This window comes from Hermetia illucens, chromosome 1 (assembly GCF_905115235.1).
Source record: "Hermetia illucens chromosome 1, iHerIll2.2.curated.20191125, whole genome shotgun sequence".
NCBI classification, from domain to species: Eukaryota; Metazoa; Arthropoda; class Insecta; order Diptera; family Stratiomyidae; genus Hermetia; species Hermetia illucens.
The window spans coordinates 214,465,171-214,483,580 of NC_051849.1; the positions used below are offsets into that span (position 1 = coordinate 214,465,171).

Below are 18,410 nucleotides of genomic sequence, written 5' to 3' on the forward strand. Positions count from 1 at the left end.
AACTTTTACCACGACCTTGCAATGTCGACCGGTTCTACTCGCGGCTCGTATGCAGCAGCACTACATTGGCATAGTCCTACTCAAAGAATACCAAACAGCATTTCTCCTCATTCTTCTTACTTGGCCTTATCCGATTTGTATGTTGCCATCAACGTACGGCAACAGCTGAAATGCAATCTAAAAATTTCTCTAGAGATGAAGATGCTGTACTGCATCCGCTAACTTTCTTGAGGTTAGCGCTAAATTGAAGTTCTGTAATCTTTTCAGAAGATCATATATCATATTCCATTGTCGGCTCCTGAATTGTGGTTTATGTAGCTTGCATTATTCTTTAACTAGATTTCGATGCAGGAAAGATACTTTTCCTTCTTATGCTGATTCTTTCAATCCAGGTAACCACTGATAGCGCTCCTTCTGTTCGTCCCGCCTTGATTATTGCGAGTACCTCACGTTAGCATGGATAAATTATGATTTTTGCTTCTGTGGACGGGAAGGAAGCAATTTTCACTTCTTTGGCAATAACTCAATCAGTGTTACGCCGATCTGCATGAAAAAGATATCTCTCCCATTACGAGGCGTTTTGTATCTTTCATATTAAGTGCGAAGATGGTTGCCGCTAGTATCTTCGAGTCGAGTGTATAATATCAAATTAGTCCCGGCTAAGACTTAGTTTTATTTGTTTTAAGAAAGTTCAGTGAGCAATTTAGTGAAATGGTTGGTCCAGGAGTTTGATGCTGTTTTATAGATTGCAGGTGGGTCATTCTAACAAACCGCGAAATGCATGATACCCTTTCGTAACTCATATAAAAGCGTGTAGATTCATAAAACCGATTTCCCAACAGACCTACACTAAATGAAACCTCATTTTGTTTTGATCCAGCTTGAAGATCACGCAAACATACACATAATTATAGCATTTAAGGCTACATCTTTGTGCATAATTCCCAGATACTCTTGACTCGGTTACAGACATCTGCCGTTGCATGCTGCAAAACTTCAAAGTAATCTTTTACTTTTCAGATAATTTCTCGTAACAATTGTGGTTTCATACGGCCATCTGCCTGCTTTATGGATTACAATGTATCACAATTGAAACGTTGATGCCTCTCTCTATTTAGCGTCAATGGCATAACGCAACATTATTTCCAGTTTGCAATGTATCTTTTAAATGAACGTTTCATGATTTTGAATTTAAACTATTACATGATGAGCTAGTGATATGTGAAATTAGAAATTTTCAGGGTTAGCTTCAGGTTCAGCGTGATGAACTTTATATTGGAAGTTTTACATAACATGGGAAATTCGCAATGAGTTGGGAATCCACCCCAGGGGATTTTACAACGGCCAAGAGGGGAGAGATATTCCAAAAACCTAAAAAGATGGCGAAATTGACCGTGAAGGTTCACCCACAAATATAGAAGCTCCATAGAAGCCCTCCATCGACATATGGACCGAAGTGCTCGAAGGACCTCCCACATTCCCGAACCTGGATAGTACAGGGGGGTGCAAGCACATGTCGACGGTCAATTTTGTCATCTTCTTTTAATTGTTGGGTTAGCTCTTCCCTTTCGGTTGTCTCCGGCCACTGAGGATGGTCTTTTGACCAGCGTAATCATCATCATTATACGATGTTTATCTGCCCATCTACTGCTGGTTCCTGTCAGACAGTTATGTTAGATTCTTACCCACTAAAACCACCTCGTTCTCCTTCCACTCTCCCCGCAGGAATCTGATACGGTTTTACGTCGCGGGGCTGGATCAGAATTTATCCTTTTGTAGCGGGACATCAGAGGCGCAGACCTGAGCGCCATTCTGAATTCACCTTGCCCTCAGGGATCGTCAACGATCCTTCATGGGTCGTTTGCGATACGGGGAGTGGCGTCCCCGAGGTGTCCGAGCAAGTAGTTCTGACCCCCTAGCTGGCATAATACTTGCGTCCTAGGTAGTAGCCTCGAGAAAGTTTCTCGGTGAAGAGCGAACTGCTAATGACCGATACACGCCGGGGCACACTGGGAGTCCCCGGAGTCCGTGAATTCCGGGATCAGTTAAGCGTAGGTCAAGCCTCAGGGAACTGGGGTAGGGGCTGTGTCCCCGAGGGTATACCCGTTCCTGACTATTGCGGTCCACTCCCTTGCACACTATGCGCTGGTAAATAACTCAAATGGAGAATAAAAACGAACGAAACGAGGAGATTGTGGAAATGGAGAGTGAGCTGGCTGCGTTTATTCGCAGCACGAAAATGCGCCGTTCGCCCCAGTGCCCAGCGAAGGACGCAACAAGGGCTGAAATACCCGACGAGACATCGGGACGCGCAGACGGAGAGAAAGACTCGGAAAGTGATGCGGCACCTGCAACACAGATAGGAACCCAGACCATACCGCACAGTGCTGTAATTGGGGAAAGAGGCACAGTGGAAACTGCCGAAACTAATAAAATGGTTTCGAATATAAGCCGAGTGGGAGGACTGTCGATTATTCTGGCGCAAGCTGAAGAGGAAAGACTTATTAAAAAATGCACGGCAGTTGTGAAGCACATGCGATCTTCGACGTTCCTCCAGAAAAACGTCGGTAAGGGGGTGAAAAATGGGCTAATGGAACTGGAAGAGCTGCTGGACAGGATTTCATACTATAGGCGAACATGGAAAGTAAGACAAAATCCGCAGGAAGCAGAAACAACCGCGCTTCCCGAGGAGAACACCAGAAGTACCAAACGGATCGCTGATAGCCCATTGCAGAGCGAACTTGGTAAAAAACGAAAGGAGGAAGGGACATCTGAAGGAGACTTCACTCAGGTACTCTCCAGGGCTGAAAAGAAGAAGGCGAAGAGGATCAAAAGACAACAACACGTCGCGCCATCAGAAAAACCTCTGCCTAAAACTAAGACGGACACGAAGGACGGAGTGCCAAAAGAAAAGGTGGGAAGACGAAGGAGGACTAGACCGCCAGCTTTGCTTATTAAGCCGACGGAAGGCAAGACTTTTGCGGAAGTCCTCAGCGAAATCCGTTACAAAATCAAACCCGAAGACAACGGAGCGGAAGTGTCTTCCATACGTAAAACGAAGGGTGGTGGAGTCTTAGTCGAACTAGGCCCGAAGACTATAAATAAAGTCACGTTCTGTGAAGCAGTCAAGGGGCTTCTAGGAGAAAAAGCTTTGGTTTCTAGCTTGGAACCCACGTGTGCTTTAGAAATCCGAGACCTTGACTGTCTCACGGAAAAGAACGAGGTAGACATCAAACGCGAATACCCGGAGGTAACCAATATCCGGATTGGTATCACCTCCGCGGGAACAGCGGGAAAATAAGAATTGGTTGGGTAGTGTGTAGGATACGAATTCGGGCTGCCCCAACCAAATGTTACAGATGTTTGGATTATGGGCACACATCTGCAAACTGTCGGGGACCTGACAGAAGGGCAACATACCGTAAATGCGGTCAGGCAGGCCATAAAGCGAATAGCTGCAATGAAAAGGAAAGCTGTGTCCTATGCAGGGGCTATGGCGCGACTGATGAGAGCATTGCGCATACTGCGGGATCGGGGCGATGTCCAGTTTTCAGAGTAGAACTGGAAAGAGCTAGGATACGGTCAACATGATTCGCATCCTACAAATCAATATGCGCCGGAGTGCAACCGCTCACGAGTTGCTAGCGCAGTTCGCTGCGGGACAAAGGCTGAAGAAAAAGAAGAAGTGAGCAGTACCGAAGGAAGGGCCCAGTTTCATGGCACCCAGACATATCAGGTACCGCTGCCATCTGGATTCGGGACGGCACCCTCCTGGGGGTTCTTGCCCAAGGACGAGGGGACGGGTTTGTCTGGATTCGGTGTTCAGGGATAACGTTTTTAGTGTCTATCTTACGCCGAATGAGACGATGTCGGACTTTCGTCGGAGGCTTGATGCTTTGGAGGACGCTATCTTAAGCACGGATGGGCGAATCCTGGTCGGGGGTGACTTCAATGCTAGGGCACTTGAATGGGGCATGCCTCATACAGATTCCAGAGGGAAACGAATTCTGGAAAAGGCGGCGAGAACAGGACAGGTAGTTCTAAACATCGGATCCACCCCAACGTTCCGGCGCCCGGGCTGCGAAGGAAGCATTCCAGACGTAACCTTCGCGTCGGAATCACTGGTGTCGCTGGTGGACGGGTGGCGAGTTCTGGAAGACTTTTCGGTGTGCGCCACCCCAGCGATCTTTCTGTGTATGGAACGTCGCGAAAGTGAACAGCGGGAAGTTTGTCGAAACTCTGGGAACAGGTGGGGCCACGCTGAGAGCAATTAGAGTGCTCTACAACAAATCGCAGCAGAAGGAACAAAATTCCTAGGGCAAGTCGAAATCTGTTGCCCCAACAGTGTCACAAGCGACCCAAGTGAAACCTAATCGTGTTGCAAACGGCCTGCCACCAAACAAGAGAGTCCGGGTAGGAGATGTGAATCCTCTGGGAAGTCAGCAGGCACCTAAGAGGAAAAAATAGTTCCGAAAAACGGAACTAAAGACACCGAAGAGAGAAAGCAGGTCCCCCAAGTGCGAGCTCCGGCAATCAACTTGACAAAATCCAAGGGGAATGAAAAAGGTGGATGGACCAAGGTTGTTAAGAAAAAGGCGAAGAAAAAGGCAAAAGTGCGAATTCGCCCAGAAGCGATTGTAATCTCCAGCAATGGAAGTTCGTCTTGCGCGGAGATACTGAAAAAGGTCAAAGCTGACCCCGGCCTAAAAGATCTAGGAGGAAATGTCAGCAAGATTCGAAGGACCCAAAAGGGTGACCTCATGTTTGGGCTGAAAAAAACCAGATTGGGAAAAACTGATGACTTCCGAACTCAGATTAAGAACTCACTTGGGGAGAATGTCACAGTACGGACCCAAAAACATGAGGTCTATATTCAGTGCAAGTATCTCGATGAAGTGACATCCAAAGGAGAAATTTATCCTCTGATCAAGGAAAACTTCAAGTTGGAGGAACTTGCCAAGAAGTCCATTGTGAGTTTACGGAAAGCATATGGCAACACTCAAACGGCCACATTGTGATTACCAGTGGGCGCAGAGCAGACGTTATTGGCGGTCAGGAAAGTTCGAATCGGATAGGTTGTTAGCCGTCTGAGTGAGCAGATTTCTCTAAAGAACTGCTTCAGATGTCTTGCGTTTGGTCACTTCGAAAAGGGATGCACCAGTGGCATTGATTCGTTTGATCGATGCAGAAGGTGTGGGGAGAAAGGCAATATATCCGAAGAGTGCAATAGGGGCCCCAAATGCTTATTCCGCGAAGGAAGGGAAGGACGGGATTAACGGCATATTGCCGGAACAACGAAATGCCCGGAATTTAGGAAGGCGCTGACTTTAATGAAAAAATCATTGCAGGGTCGCTCAGGATTTACTCGAGCATAACACCTATTAATCCTAGGTGGGAAATGCCATCATTAGCGAACCCTATAGAAATCGTCACGGTGGTGTATGGGTTACAGATTCGACTGGTGGAGCGCCGATATAGGCATGCAGTCGGCAAGTCACACAATGTACTGGAAGTCAGACAGCTGGCGGTTTTGACTGTCTCAATCGTAGACCTAACCTTTCACAGCCCTACATTTGCACGTGGTATGTCCTGGTACGTTAGCAAGGACTACTCCCACAGCGATCACCAGGCATCTTTGAGCTATGGGTGGGGTCGCCGGACAGAAGACCATCATGCCCGAAACAGAAAAAGGTATCAGGCTGGCTTTTGTGTGTGGCTGGACCAACCTAATAAAGCAAGTGCAAGTCCATGTGGACCAGTACATCGCGAAAGCATGTGATGCGTCCATGCCTAGAAGGTGCTCATTCCCCAGTAGAAGACCAAACTTCTGGTGGAATGCTGAACTGGCCAGCCTTCGATCGGCCTGTTACCGAGCCAGAAGAGCGGCTCAGAGGGCGGCAGGCAGAAAGGAAGCCCGCAAAACCCTCAAGCTCGCCATCCAACGGAGCAAGAGGAAATGCTGTTCGACAGCGGAGGTAAACCCGTGGGGCAGCGCCTATAGAGTCGTAATGGATCGATTCAGAGGCCATTCATCTTCGCAGATCACATGCCCTTCTCTTTTGTTAAAAGTTATCCAGGGGTTATTACCCCAGCAAGAGGAGGGCACTGACAGCTTCCAGCAACCTTTGAATGTGATGCCAATACCGCTAGTCACCAGTGACGAACTGCTGGAGATATGACCTAGAATAGGTGATAACAAAGTTCCGGGTCTGGATGGCGTGCGAAAAGGACCTTTAAGCTTGCCGTGAAATCCAGACCGGACATATTCGCTGAGTTGTTCAAAGCGTGCATATCCGAGGGGGATATTTCCTGCATCATGGAAGCGACAGAGGTCAGTACCACTGCCTATGGGTGGTAAACTTCCAGGTGAGCCAACCTCTTATCTATCAATGTATCTTATCTAATGAAACTTTTTTTTTTATAAAACTGTTTATGAACAGATAGGTCACCGACTGATGGAATATTTCAATGTTCATTGTAAATTCACAACATTCAACGGACATTCAGGTGTTTTTCCAATCATTTTAACTTGATAACGCAAAATATCTTTGGCTCCTTTTTTATGAAAGCATTCTTCAATTTATTTAATGTCCAACTTTCACCGTTTAGCATGCCTTAAAGGAACTCTCCTCCTGAGGGCGAAAATTTCAAAAATTTCCTTCTAAATTAATTTGAATTTTTAATGAAATTTCTAATAAATTGTTTGTAATTTATTAGAGTAAATCATCCTAAAGCCGCTAGAGCTGGGGTCATTCATTAGAAATACGGAATTGATTTCGAAAATTTAAACTTTATTCGAATTCAATTCCATTCAATCTTAATAACAAGAAAATATTTGTTTATGGAAAATAACATTTTTTTCTAATCATTTATATCCTGCCTGAGGCTGTTTGAATATCTTCGGCTTCCGGCATGAAAAATTGACTTCCATTCAAGCCAGTTTTTTTTTTCCCAGACCAATAAAAATCTAATCTGGTCTCCCAATATCTTAAATTCTACGTGCAAAGTAGTCATTATTTCGGAGCTCACGACATGACAAAAGAATTTACTTTTCGCAGCTGAAATCAATGGGAAATGCTAAGGCGAACGAGTGGAATGAATGCTCACCTGTCCAAGGTATATCCACGGATACAGGTAAATACTGGAATTCTTCTCATATCAACAGGTATTTGTTCCTTTGTTCTGATAACACCTGTTCTCTTTCCGCTTTCTTTACATCGCATCTTTTTGGAGACTTGGCCTCGGTAGCGATGGCCTTTATCACTAGAAAATCGTAAGAACAAAAAACACTTCTCCGAGCAATACACAAATTTGGTTTCCTATTGTTTGTTTGCCTCCGGGAATCAGGTGTAAATCTCAAATGTACATTCATACATGAATATGGTATGGTCATAGGTGTATTTGCTGTGATCAAATATTATTCCACATTCGTAACTACTTTTGTGCTCGGCATTATGAATGCTAAACCGGGTGGAATGCTGGTCGACCGATTACGCTCTTCTGGTGGTACCAACTTAGATATGAGATTTAGCTATGAATACCCCTTTCAAGCGATGCTAGCTTGCGAAAATGGTGATTCACGGTTCAAAAATGTTTGGCCGTTAGAGAAAAACGTCTGGAAATTCAGTTACGTTTACTTTCTATTCGATATTTAAATCATCTCCTAGGTCTGCCCCATACAAAGGCAATAAGGACGAATTCAGAGGCAATGAAGCCTGAAGCAACCTACATTAAGGCCAGGACCCAGACTTCACATCAGCCTCCTAAATATTCATCAAAGTAACGGAAATTCGATGCACGTATCTTCTTTGAAAATTCTAAATAGATAGCCATCGGCATAAAATCGATACAATAGAAGGTCTCAATGCATTTTTCCAGGCTAACGAAGAGCGTATGTCACACATGCGCTATATTATTCTTAAGGATCCTTACCATGACCCTAGACGTCTATGGTTCACACATTTCAGCTGCCTTTCCAAATCGACGTAGATGAAGAAATGAATTCTTCACTTACTGTCTGGCTGGATGGGTACAACTCATCTTTTTTTTTGTGGACCCAAAACATCTGCTTCCATGGGTGAAATCAGAGGCCTCAAAATCTTTTCAATTTTCTGATCATCTGTATCTTTCGAGCGTGAATGTTTTGAGAGAAGAATTCAGAGTTCAGTGCAGCTATGAGTGCTTAAGAAAATATTGGAACATCTGCTTCTTGAATTTATCCTGCCCGCATATATAATAAATGACGCTGCCATATTTTCTTGTAATTGGTGGTCATATGCGTGCTTGGTATATTTTTCATGGAAACAGTGTTGACGAAGAGTTTCCTAAATTGATTGAAAGGCTGAATTTTGACTAGCGAATGGTATCCATACGAGGTATTTTGATAAATCATTCAACAGGATACAGTTAGAGCTCTAACAGTCCATACTCCTCCAAAAAAGGGAGAACTATTTCTGAAAAGTATCTTAAAGTAAACGAACACTTTTTGAGTTAAACATACCCAAATGTTACCCTTTGGATTTTACCCCCTACATGCACTCGCATAGCTATCGTTGCATATATTGTCTCGTTGGAAGGTGACAAGGTTTGAAACCTACCGTTGGTTGCTGCCATCTGCTTATATAAGACTTTTACTCATTAAAACCACGTCCTTTAGAACTTCGAAGCTCCTCCTTCCTCTACAGATTCCCGATCGCCCTCATGAGTTCTCTCACCGCCCTTCAAGTTATTTCTGAAGTAAGCAGGTACACCACGATGTTCCAGAGGGACAACCGTGTCTTGTCAACAGTTTCCGCTTCCTCCCTGGGACCAGCAAATCTTGAACATTAAAAACCAACATGGTTCTCTTCCTCCGGAATCATCTCGGCTATCGGGCAATATGTGGAGTTGGTAAGTATGCGCGATATCCTCCCTATCCGTTTAGGAGTTGAGTTAGGTCGTAGCTAGGCTCTCCATCTCGTCGTTTAATTCTCTTTAAAATACCGTCCTTTGGTTAAATTGTCCAATCTCTTTTGCCACGCCAGCATAGATTCAATCCGTGTAGGTGTTTGAAGTGGGAGAGATACGCGATTCCCCTGTCTAATGGAATATCTCGGATTCGTTTATGTATCGTAGAATTTCCATTAGTCGATGTGATGCTAACCGCGGCAGTTGTAACACATCAGCACCAAATATCTGACATCTGATGCGTCCACAGGCGGAGAACTCTCTTAGAAAATGTTCCATGGATTCCGCTTCCTCATCACAGGATGAAAACATATCATCTTGGAGAATTCCTATACCGATCATATCCCCCAGAATGCCCACAACACTTCTGCAAGTGCTTTTCGACAGGATAAACTTTGCCGTATGTTTGTTTGATTCTGACACAAAAAGCCACCTGTCATCTTGACTGACGGTTTCGTCCAGGGCAGAGGCAACTCATCAGATGTTGCCTCACCTCTGCCCTATATAATCGTAAACACGACATGAATGCGAATTATATTGAAGTGAAATCCGTCCCAAATTGAAACCTAGATCAGGCCGAAGTGAATTTTTTGTAGGGGATCCAAGTGGTCCTGACCTTCATCAAGTGGTTGTGGACTCAGGACTCTCAGCATCCTCAACAAGAAAATTCTTTCCAGTTTTTGATAACAGCATTAGCCTATGCTTCTGACACCTCAATTGCTGGTTCCGGTTCGGGCATGGGAGAAATAAACCCTCCTTTGCTCATCTGGGATTTCAGTTCCTCAACACGACAATGACCGGGTACCCAGAGTAGTTTGTATCTATAAACAGAGTTCAATCGATTTCTACGTTCCTGAACGGTTTTTGAAGTGATCAAAGGACTGCTCAACGTCTTTAATGCAGCTTGACTATCGCTACAGATTGCAATGCGCCTGCCCTTCAATCGCTCGTCAATCATCCAAGTTATCGCCCTTAAAACGCATATTCTTCAGCCATAAAGACCCTTACATATTGTTCCAAGGCAAAAGCCTACTTACGGTTTTATTCGAGATGTGGTCTTATGCTGATTTTGAACCATCGGTGTAGGAGACGTCAGTATATCCTGACACGTATTCTTCTGGAATTCAATAATCAGAAGTGGTTGCGAAACCTCGATTCAGTTCTCTCAGTAACTCTTCCAAAGCTCTGTGCATCCCACGTCCATTATTTTCCCTAGATCGGCGATATAAGCGGCTCTCATTGCAGTGCTCTGAATAAACAAATCCAAGGGCTGCAAATTGAGTAGTGCATTCAAAGTTGCACTGGATGTTGTGCTCATAGCATCGGTTCTTTGCAGTGTGGCTAGTTTACGGCGGGAACTCTTTTGTTTCACCTTAACCCACCACATTACGGATGCATAAGCGAACATGGTCCTAATGATAACAGCATATATCCATATTATTTTGTTTTATTTGGTCTATGCCTGAGACACCAACTGTCAATCAAATCAACGGCACCTTGTGTATTTCTACACACCGTTCCGAGATCTCGGCCAACAGCTAGCACAGACACGTCATCGGCATAAACTTGAACGTGTATTGGCAGATTTTGTAATTCGAATAGTAGTGCGTAGACCAACATACTCCAAAAAAATTGGCCATAGCATACCTCCTTGAGGGCAGCCTTTCGTCGCTTCCGTCGTTGGGTAGCGCATAGCGTAGATCCACTTAATTAAAGTTTCATCAATACCATGCTCTCTGCCGGCATCACAGACCTTTTGGAAAGGCGTACAGTCAAAGGCCTTCAATGTTCACGAAGACCCCTATCGCGTACTCGCCTTTCAGAGTTGCATCGTCTACTCATAGTACTTTCCACATTGGAAAGCATGTTGGTTTTCATTTAGTGGGTGCAACCTTACCGCCTTCTCGCAAATGTGATGCTTAACCAATTTTTCCAGACATTTTAACGAAAATGATGTTAGGCTGATTTGCTTGAAGTCCTTTAGATTTGAATAGTCATCTTTCCCAAGTTTGAGTATGAAGACTACCTTCACCTTCAACCAAGAGGAAGGCACATAAGCCAGAACAAGACATCCTTTAGCATCGCTCCGTAGATGCCATCCATACCAGGTACTTTGAAGTATTCAAATGATAATATAGTAGCTCTCGCTTTTTCATTGGTAACAACCAACCTCGAACTCTAACAACCATTAGTGCAGATTGTTAGGTCAATTACTTCATTTCTTCTTGGCCCCACGAACTTAGGCGCGCACTACGTTCACGGAAATTTGAAGATCCTAGTTCCCTTGCCTGATCCAATACCACCGATTTTATTAAAACGAACCCATGGCTCTTGAATTAGAAATACATAAGGACAGTCCTGCAACTTTGCCAGCATTGCCGCCAGAACTGCCACACTTGGTGATGCAGCAACGCCCATGTCCTCATTTCCAAGAAACTTCGCATTCTTTCACAGTGCATTCCGTTGTCGTCGGCTGGGAGTCCACGCAAGTTCACGGTGTCCGGGCTGCATAGATCTGTTTCCACATACCAGTTGCGCCCCCTTCACCAACTTCCCAGGAGCTGCCATAAAAGCTTAAATACCTAGCCAGAAACTCTCGAGATGCAGCCTTTTACTCACTAAAACCCCCTCCTTTTCCTTCGCTTACCTCGCGGGACTGCCATTTCGGTACTACGTCGCGGGGCAGGATCAGTTATAAACTGCAGCTCGTGCCGTTATTTATTACTTTCCTCCGAAGCTACTCCTTACTCAGCAGTTTGTGGATCGCTCGTTACAATTATTTCGCCTATCTTTTATGCGCCTCGTTCATGACCGCGCCTCATCTCTTCTGCTTTTCCCGGTTTACCCTGGATTGATGCGATCATTAAGTTGACCACATCCCAATCCTCTTGTGATGCTAGCATTCCCCTCATCACATTTGCCGGTGTCAGTGCTTAACCTAAAGTTTCCTCTAGGTGTTTCCTCTCGTCCCTTAATCTCGGACAGGATCAGCCTGTGTGTCCACCGGCCCTTTCCTGAGTGGTCCTCATGCTCCTGCCATCTATTTACAGATCTCCCCCTTTCGGAGTTCTTCCTTTGCGACAAAGGAGAGACTGACTTTAGATTGTATATACTCGTTATCTCATCTGAAAGATGTCAATTGCCATCACTCTGGATATAACGAATGCGACCTCATCTGAGGCGGTTACGAACGTAGAACACACCCTTACTGCTGTCCTCCTATATGCATATCTGCATGCTTTCCCTTGAATAGGGGTGGCATAAAGCAAGATCGAGCTCACTACTCTGGCGATAAGTAGCCTACAAGTATATCGTGGTCCTTCCACGTTCGGCATTATCCTTGCCTTAGCTTCGTATCTATCATCACTCCCAAGTATTTGATGGTCGACTTGGAAGTGATGGTGTGATTGCCGACTCTAATTCGAGGGTAATTTCCCTTTCGGCGCCTTGTGATGAAGACCGCTTCCGTTCTATCCTCCGCAAACGCCAGTAAAGCGCTCTTTAACCAGGCCTTAACACCACTGAGGCAAGATCGTCTAATAAACTTCGGCCCCTTGCGCTACTCTCCCTGCTTCTCGAGTTTTTCGAGTTTACAGGTCAAGCATCTTTCCGTGTCTTTACAACGGGTTTTCTCGGAAGTGATGTATTCTTTTTATACCCCTGTTTTTCCAGACTGCTTGTAGATATTGGAGACCGGGAGTCTGTCTGCTTTGTTCCTTCATATTGGTTTCTTATACTGGGTTTCCTTATCTTCGCCATTTTTGTCCAAGCTTGGTGTTTTTCTCATAAGTGCAGATTCATACACATCGCCCTGCATTCTCTTATCCGCACGAAGGGAGCAACTTCGCACTTGCTGCCCGTCAGTCTGCCCGTCTGTCTGTCTTTAAGGTTTTGTGCAAAACAAAACCCATTCTCAGAAACTACCCAATCGAAAAATTTGAAAAAAATTCGCAGGAAACTAGGGACGTGAGGGAAATATAACTGTTTCAAGACATATGGGGAATGCCTTGGCAAAAATGTTTGGCGCTATAAGCAGCAGTCACTTCAAGAGCTTTGTGGCCCAATCCAGACGCCTTATTTCTGGTTCTTTTCCTAGAAGCTGCAAATTCTAGGACTTCCTCCTCAGTTACCATTTGAATTTCGGCAGCGTTTACCAAGACAGCGGGTTAGCTTTGCGTCACTATATCGTGGAGCAGGTTAGGGCAAGCACTCGATAGCAGGCGGGCTACAGTCGCTTGAAGTTTTCGCTTTACTTTGTATTTAGGTTTTGCGTATTCTTCGAGTTCAGAGTTCCACCAAAATTATAGTAATTAGTGCAACTTGGCATGGACGCGTCGCATGCTTGTCGTAACTTTTCACTGATTTTGAAAGCCATATCATTGGCTTCAACCTAGCATTTTTCGACAGAATTTCTTTGAAAATTTTCTCGTCAAACCTGCTGACCGCCCATTTTTCTTTTTGGAACATTCATCATCATCAACGGCGCAACAACCGGTATCCGGTCTAGGCCTGCCTTAATAAGGAACTCCAGACATCCCGGTTTTGCGCCGAGGTCCACCAATTCGATATCCCTAAAAGCTGTCTCGCGTCCTGACCTACGCCATCGCTCCATCTTAGGTAGGGTCTGCCTCGTCTTCTTTTTCTACCATAGATATTGCCCTTATAGACTTTCCGGGTGGGATCATCCTCATTCATACGGATTAAGTGATCCGCCCACCGTAAGGTATTGAGCCGGATTTTATCCACAACCGGACGGTCATGGTATCGCTCATAGATTTCGTCATTGTGTAGGCTACGGAATCGTCCATCCTCATGTAGGGGGCCAAAAATTCTTCGGAGGATTCTTCTCTCGAACGCGGCCAAGAGTTCGCAATTTTTCTTACTAAGAACCCAAGTTTCCGAGGAATACATGAGGACTGGCAAGATCATAGTCTTGTACAGTAAGAGCTTTGACCCTATGGTGAGATGTTTCGAGCGGAACAGTCTTTGTAAGCTGAAATAGGCTCTGTTGGCTGACAACAACCGTGCGCGGATTTCATCATCATAGCTGTTATCGGTTGTGATTTTCGACTCTAGATAGGAGAAATTGTCACCGGTCTCAAAGTTGTATTCTCCTATCCTTATTCTTCTTCGTGTTTGACCAGTGCGGTTTGATGTTGTTGGTTGGTTCGTCTTTGGTGCTGACGTTGCCACCATATATTTTGTCTTGCCTTCATTGATGTGCAGCCCAAGATCTCGCTTCAATCGCCGCCTGCTCGATCTGGATGAAGGCAGTTTGTACGTCTCGGGTGGTTCTTCCCATGATGTCGATATCGTCAGCGTAGGCCAGTAGTTGGGTGGACTTGAAGGGGATCGTACCTCTTGCATTTACCTCGGCATCACGGATCACTTTCTCGAGGGCCAAGTTAAGGAGGACGCATGATAGCCTTTATCTGGCCTCGCACATTGGTCAGGGTCAGCCTAGTCAGTCTTATTAATTTCGTCGGGATACCGAATTCTCTCATGGCCGTGTACAGTTTTACCCTGGCCATGCTATCATAGGCGACTTTAAAGTCGATGAACAGATGGTGGAACTGTTGTCCATATTCCAACAGTTTTTCCATCGCTTACCGCAGAGAGAAAATCCGATCTGTTGCGGATTTGCCTGGAGTGAAGCCTCTTTGGTATGGGCCAACGATGTTCTGGGCGTATGGGGCTATGGGGCCTAGCAAGATAGTGGAGAATATCTTATAGATGGTACTCAGCAACGTGATACCTCTATAATTGCTGCACTGTGTGATATCTCCCTTTTTATATATGAGACAGATAATGCCTCGTTGCCAATCGTCAGGCATTGATTCGCTGTCCCATACCTTGAGCACAAGTTGATGAACCACTTGGTGTAACCGGTCGCCTCCATATTTAACCAATTCGGCTGTAATTCCATCGGCTCCTGGCGACTTATGATTTTTTAGCCGATGAATTGCAAGGACTGTTTCTCTTAAACTTGGTGGTGGCAGTATTTGTCCGTTGTCTTCAGTTGGCGGGACCTCCAACGCGCCAATGTTCTGGTTGTTCAGTAGCTCATCAAAGTACTCAACCCATCGCTCTAATATGCCCATTCTGTCGGAAATCAGATTTCCCTCTTTGTCTCCGCAGGATGAGCATCGAGGTGTATAAGACTTCATCCTGCTGACTTGTTGGTAAAACTTCCGCCTACTGTGCCTGGTGCGGTTGCTCCCTGTACTTTTCTAGTTCACAGACTTGTTGGTTCTCCCAGGCTTCCTTTTTCCGTCTGTGAAGTCGCTTCTCCGCTCGACGGAGTTCGTGATTTTGGAACATTGCTTGATTTGAAAATTGATCATCTGATGGTTACTGTGTGTAGTCTAAACTGACCTGCCATTCAAGGGCTTTTGCCAAAGTGCCACTAGCAACCAACCCATTCCCCCTTCTTCGGAAATTCTTGACGTATTCAGTATTTGCACGAACAAGATTTAGACCAGAAAGAGCTTCAAGTAATACACGTCCACATCGCTGCTCTTATCCGTAACCCACATTCCAAAGTTTCGATGTACATACCTTTCGCAGACAATGGTGAGGAATATTTTGAACTTGCCTACACTCCAGAAGAGCAGGTCCTGAGCCGTTTAGCAACGATCCCTCAAGGCGTTTTTTTTTCATTTTTCGTTTTTGGCTTCTTTGAGGAGGTTCTGCTTCCCCACCTAGGCTCAATATTTGTCTCCTTCAGCGAAGGGTATTTCTCGATTTTCTCGGGTCGTACTGCATACTATAGCGTCCCGCCTAAATTGATCATTTGCAAAGATAACCAATGGTGGAAGTACGAAGTAGTAAAGTAATATAGGTCGGAATACAAAGCATCATACTGGAAAGTTTGGTAGACATCCTACTATTATTAATGAAGTGATAAGAACGGAAATTGGTCTATTTTGCGTAAGTTTACTGCACCTTAAGACACTATATTTACGTATATAAAATATCAGCATTAAAGTGAAGTAAATAGCCTGACTTTCATTACATATATACTCCTCCCTACAGGGAGTTTCCGGTCTCTGACTTGTTTTACATAATACTCTGTTAATTACCAGCAGCTTTGTTCAGATTCCAAGGAATGCTCAGCAATCTATGCAGTCAAGAAACACGCAACCAAGACATTTCAAATTCTTCTTGAAGCCAACCCAAAATTTTTGCATAGAAATCTAAGCAAAAGAAATTACTTAATTCAACAGATAAGATAATCTTGAACGACCTTTCTTGTCGACTCGTATCTAAAAGTGAAAGGCATTACGGTGGTGCATTGCTGCGTTTGGGACTACTCGGTCTGACCTTTGAATAAGTATCAGATCAAAGTATCTTTTATCTGCAATTCAAAGGAGTGCCGGGGAGTCCAGCCTTATCAGATTATATCTACTCCTGACAAATACCCTCATGTGAAACTACGTAAATATGTGGCGTGACCTGTATCCATCCGTGTCATCCAAATGGAATTAATTTACAAGTGATTACCGCTGAGCTAAGATCTTTTGCTTGAAAATCACGGAGTATGCCCACGTGTGCAATTGGATTTTTACCGTCAAATTAAAAGACGCTCTCAGCTCTATTTTACAAGTAAAATCAATAAAAAGAAAAACCTCCAAAGTGTTCCAAATATGGTTGGGTTGTTGACATTAGAAGGTCTTGTAAGATACAATTAAAAGGTTTCTTCAATGGCTCAAATTCGAAGTGGGCGTGAGAACCGAAAACATTTCCATATGGAAGCAATGCGAGCATTACAAGGGATGAGTTGCTGCTTGGTCACGTACAGGCGGAGTACATTTGTTTATATTATATGTACGAGGGACGATTTACCCAAATTGTGGAGACTGACGACGGATTACATATGTACATATGTTGATACAAACATGTGTTCGCAAAATTTCAGACACGCATGTTTCGCATTAAAGATTTAGATATAAGGAAAGATGACCCAGATATGTGCCATCTACCATGGACTATTGCGTCCCCATAAAATAGACCAGAGGCTTCTCTGATATCTGAAGAAAATATGCGGTTCACTTTTCCAATTGTTTAAAGCCACTTCTTGCATTAAAGATGCATCCTTCATTGGGGAGGGTGAAAACAAGAAAGCAATACACAATTGTGGCTCATAATCTGCCAGGCAAACTAATATACACCGGTCAATTGGTAGCTGCGGCCATCGCACTAGGTGATACGGTTATGGAAGTCTACCACTTTTTTAAAGAACACAAAGATAGCCATCAGAATATAAGGGGTACAACAAGAGGCTCAAGATTGGCCCAAGACGAAAAAAAGTAAAAGGGTCGGAGAAAGAATAAGCAAGACGGTCCAAAGAACGCCCATTTAAAACACGGAGCAGAAGGAGTTGCCCTTCTGCTTCCCGAGGCTTTGCAAACTGTTGCCAGAAGGAAGGGGGAATTTTGAACTGTGTGTCTTCTCAGGGATCTCGAGATACTAGAGGGGACTCAGCTCTGCTCATATAATGAAAACATGTACCAGTGCATACGGCAGTTCTCAGCAACTCAGAAAATGCGTAGCAGATCGATATATCGGGAAGAAATGTGAAGCCGATCTAAACTGCATACTATGGAGATGAACAGAGGGTATAGAATATCTACATATTCTACGAGAAATTGCCAAATCCTTCACCAGAAGCGTCTTTTTCTCCGGATAAGGGAGCGCTCAGTAGATGCGTATAAACATGCACTATCCCTCAACTACAGTGCCTCGGTGGAGGTCGATTATTTGGTCACCGCAGAACCTTTTTCTACAAATAGGGAAAGAGGCGTTTCAAAGGAGTACATCATTCTCAGGAACACCTGTTGCAAAGACACGAAAAGGTTCTGCACAGGCCGGATGTGGTAAGCACAGAGTGAAGTGTTTACACTTGGTCAGAAGATGCTGCAGGAACTACTCTGGATCCATTTAGGAGAAACTCGAGGATCCTATGATCTCCCACGAAGCCAATTTTCGAAAAAGATGGTAGCCAGGAGAGCTTTCGGAAAACTAATAAATATGAAAACGTACAGATAGAAAAGTAAGCAGAGGAGCATTGTCTCATTACGGACGCAGAGCGACCCGTCTTGTCAACTAACAGCACGTCAGGCTTATTGTTTGAAATGGGGTGATCAGTTAGAACTTGCCGTTCCAAATACATGCTGTAAGCAGAACTATCAAGCACTGCTTGCGGCTCATATCGGTAAACCGGATATGTTCCCGTGATCAGCCAATGCTTGTATGCAAAGTTTTAATGGATGACCTTACATAGAGCATTGTGCCTGTTCATGTATTGCAACGGTGCCATACCAGTTCGGTCAGAAATGAGATGGTCCAACCACACATTCTGCACTGGTCGGGTGGCATCCATGCCATCCTGAATAGTACACATAAATTCTGCCGTCTTAGCAAAGAGCTCCTCAGCACACAACCATCTTCTCGACAAATGCAAA

At 44.6% G+C, this 18,410-nt stretch overlaps 1 protein-coding gene across 1 annotated transcript in view; it reads left to right on the forward strand.

The window, feature by feature from the left end:
- Window positions 1-716: 716 nt before the first annotated feature.
- Window positions 717-18,410, forward strand: part of LOC119661701 (TNF receptor-associated factor 4) — a 129,915-nt gene continuing 112,221 nt past the window's right edge. Inside the window, exon 1 of the mRNA XM_038071149.1 lies at window positions 717-752. Within this exon, the coding sequence (XP_037927077.1) occupies window positions 732-752 (21 nt within the window). The 5' untranslated portion in view covers window positions 717-731. The remainder of the gene's footprint in view (window positions 753-18,410) is intronic.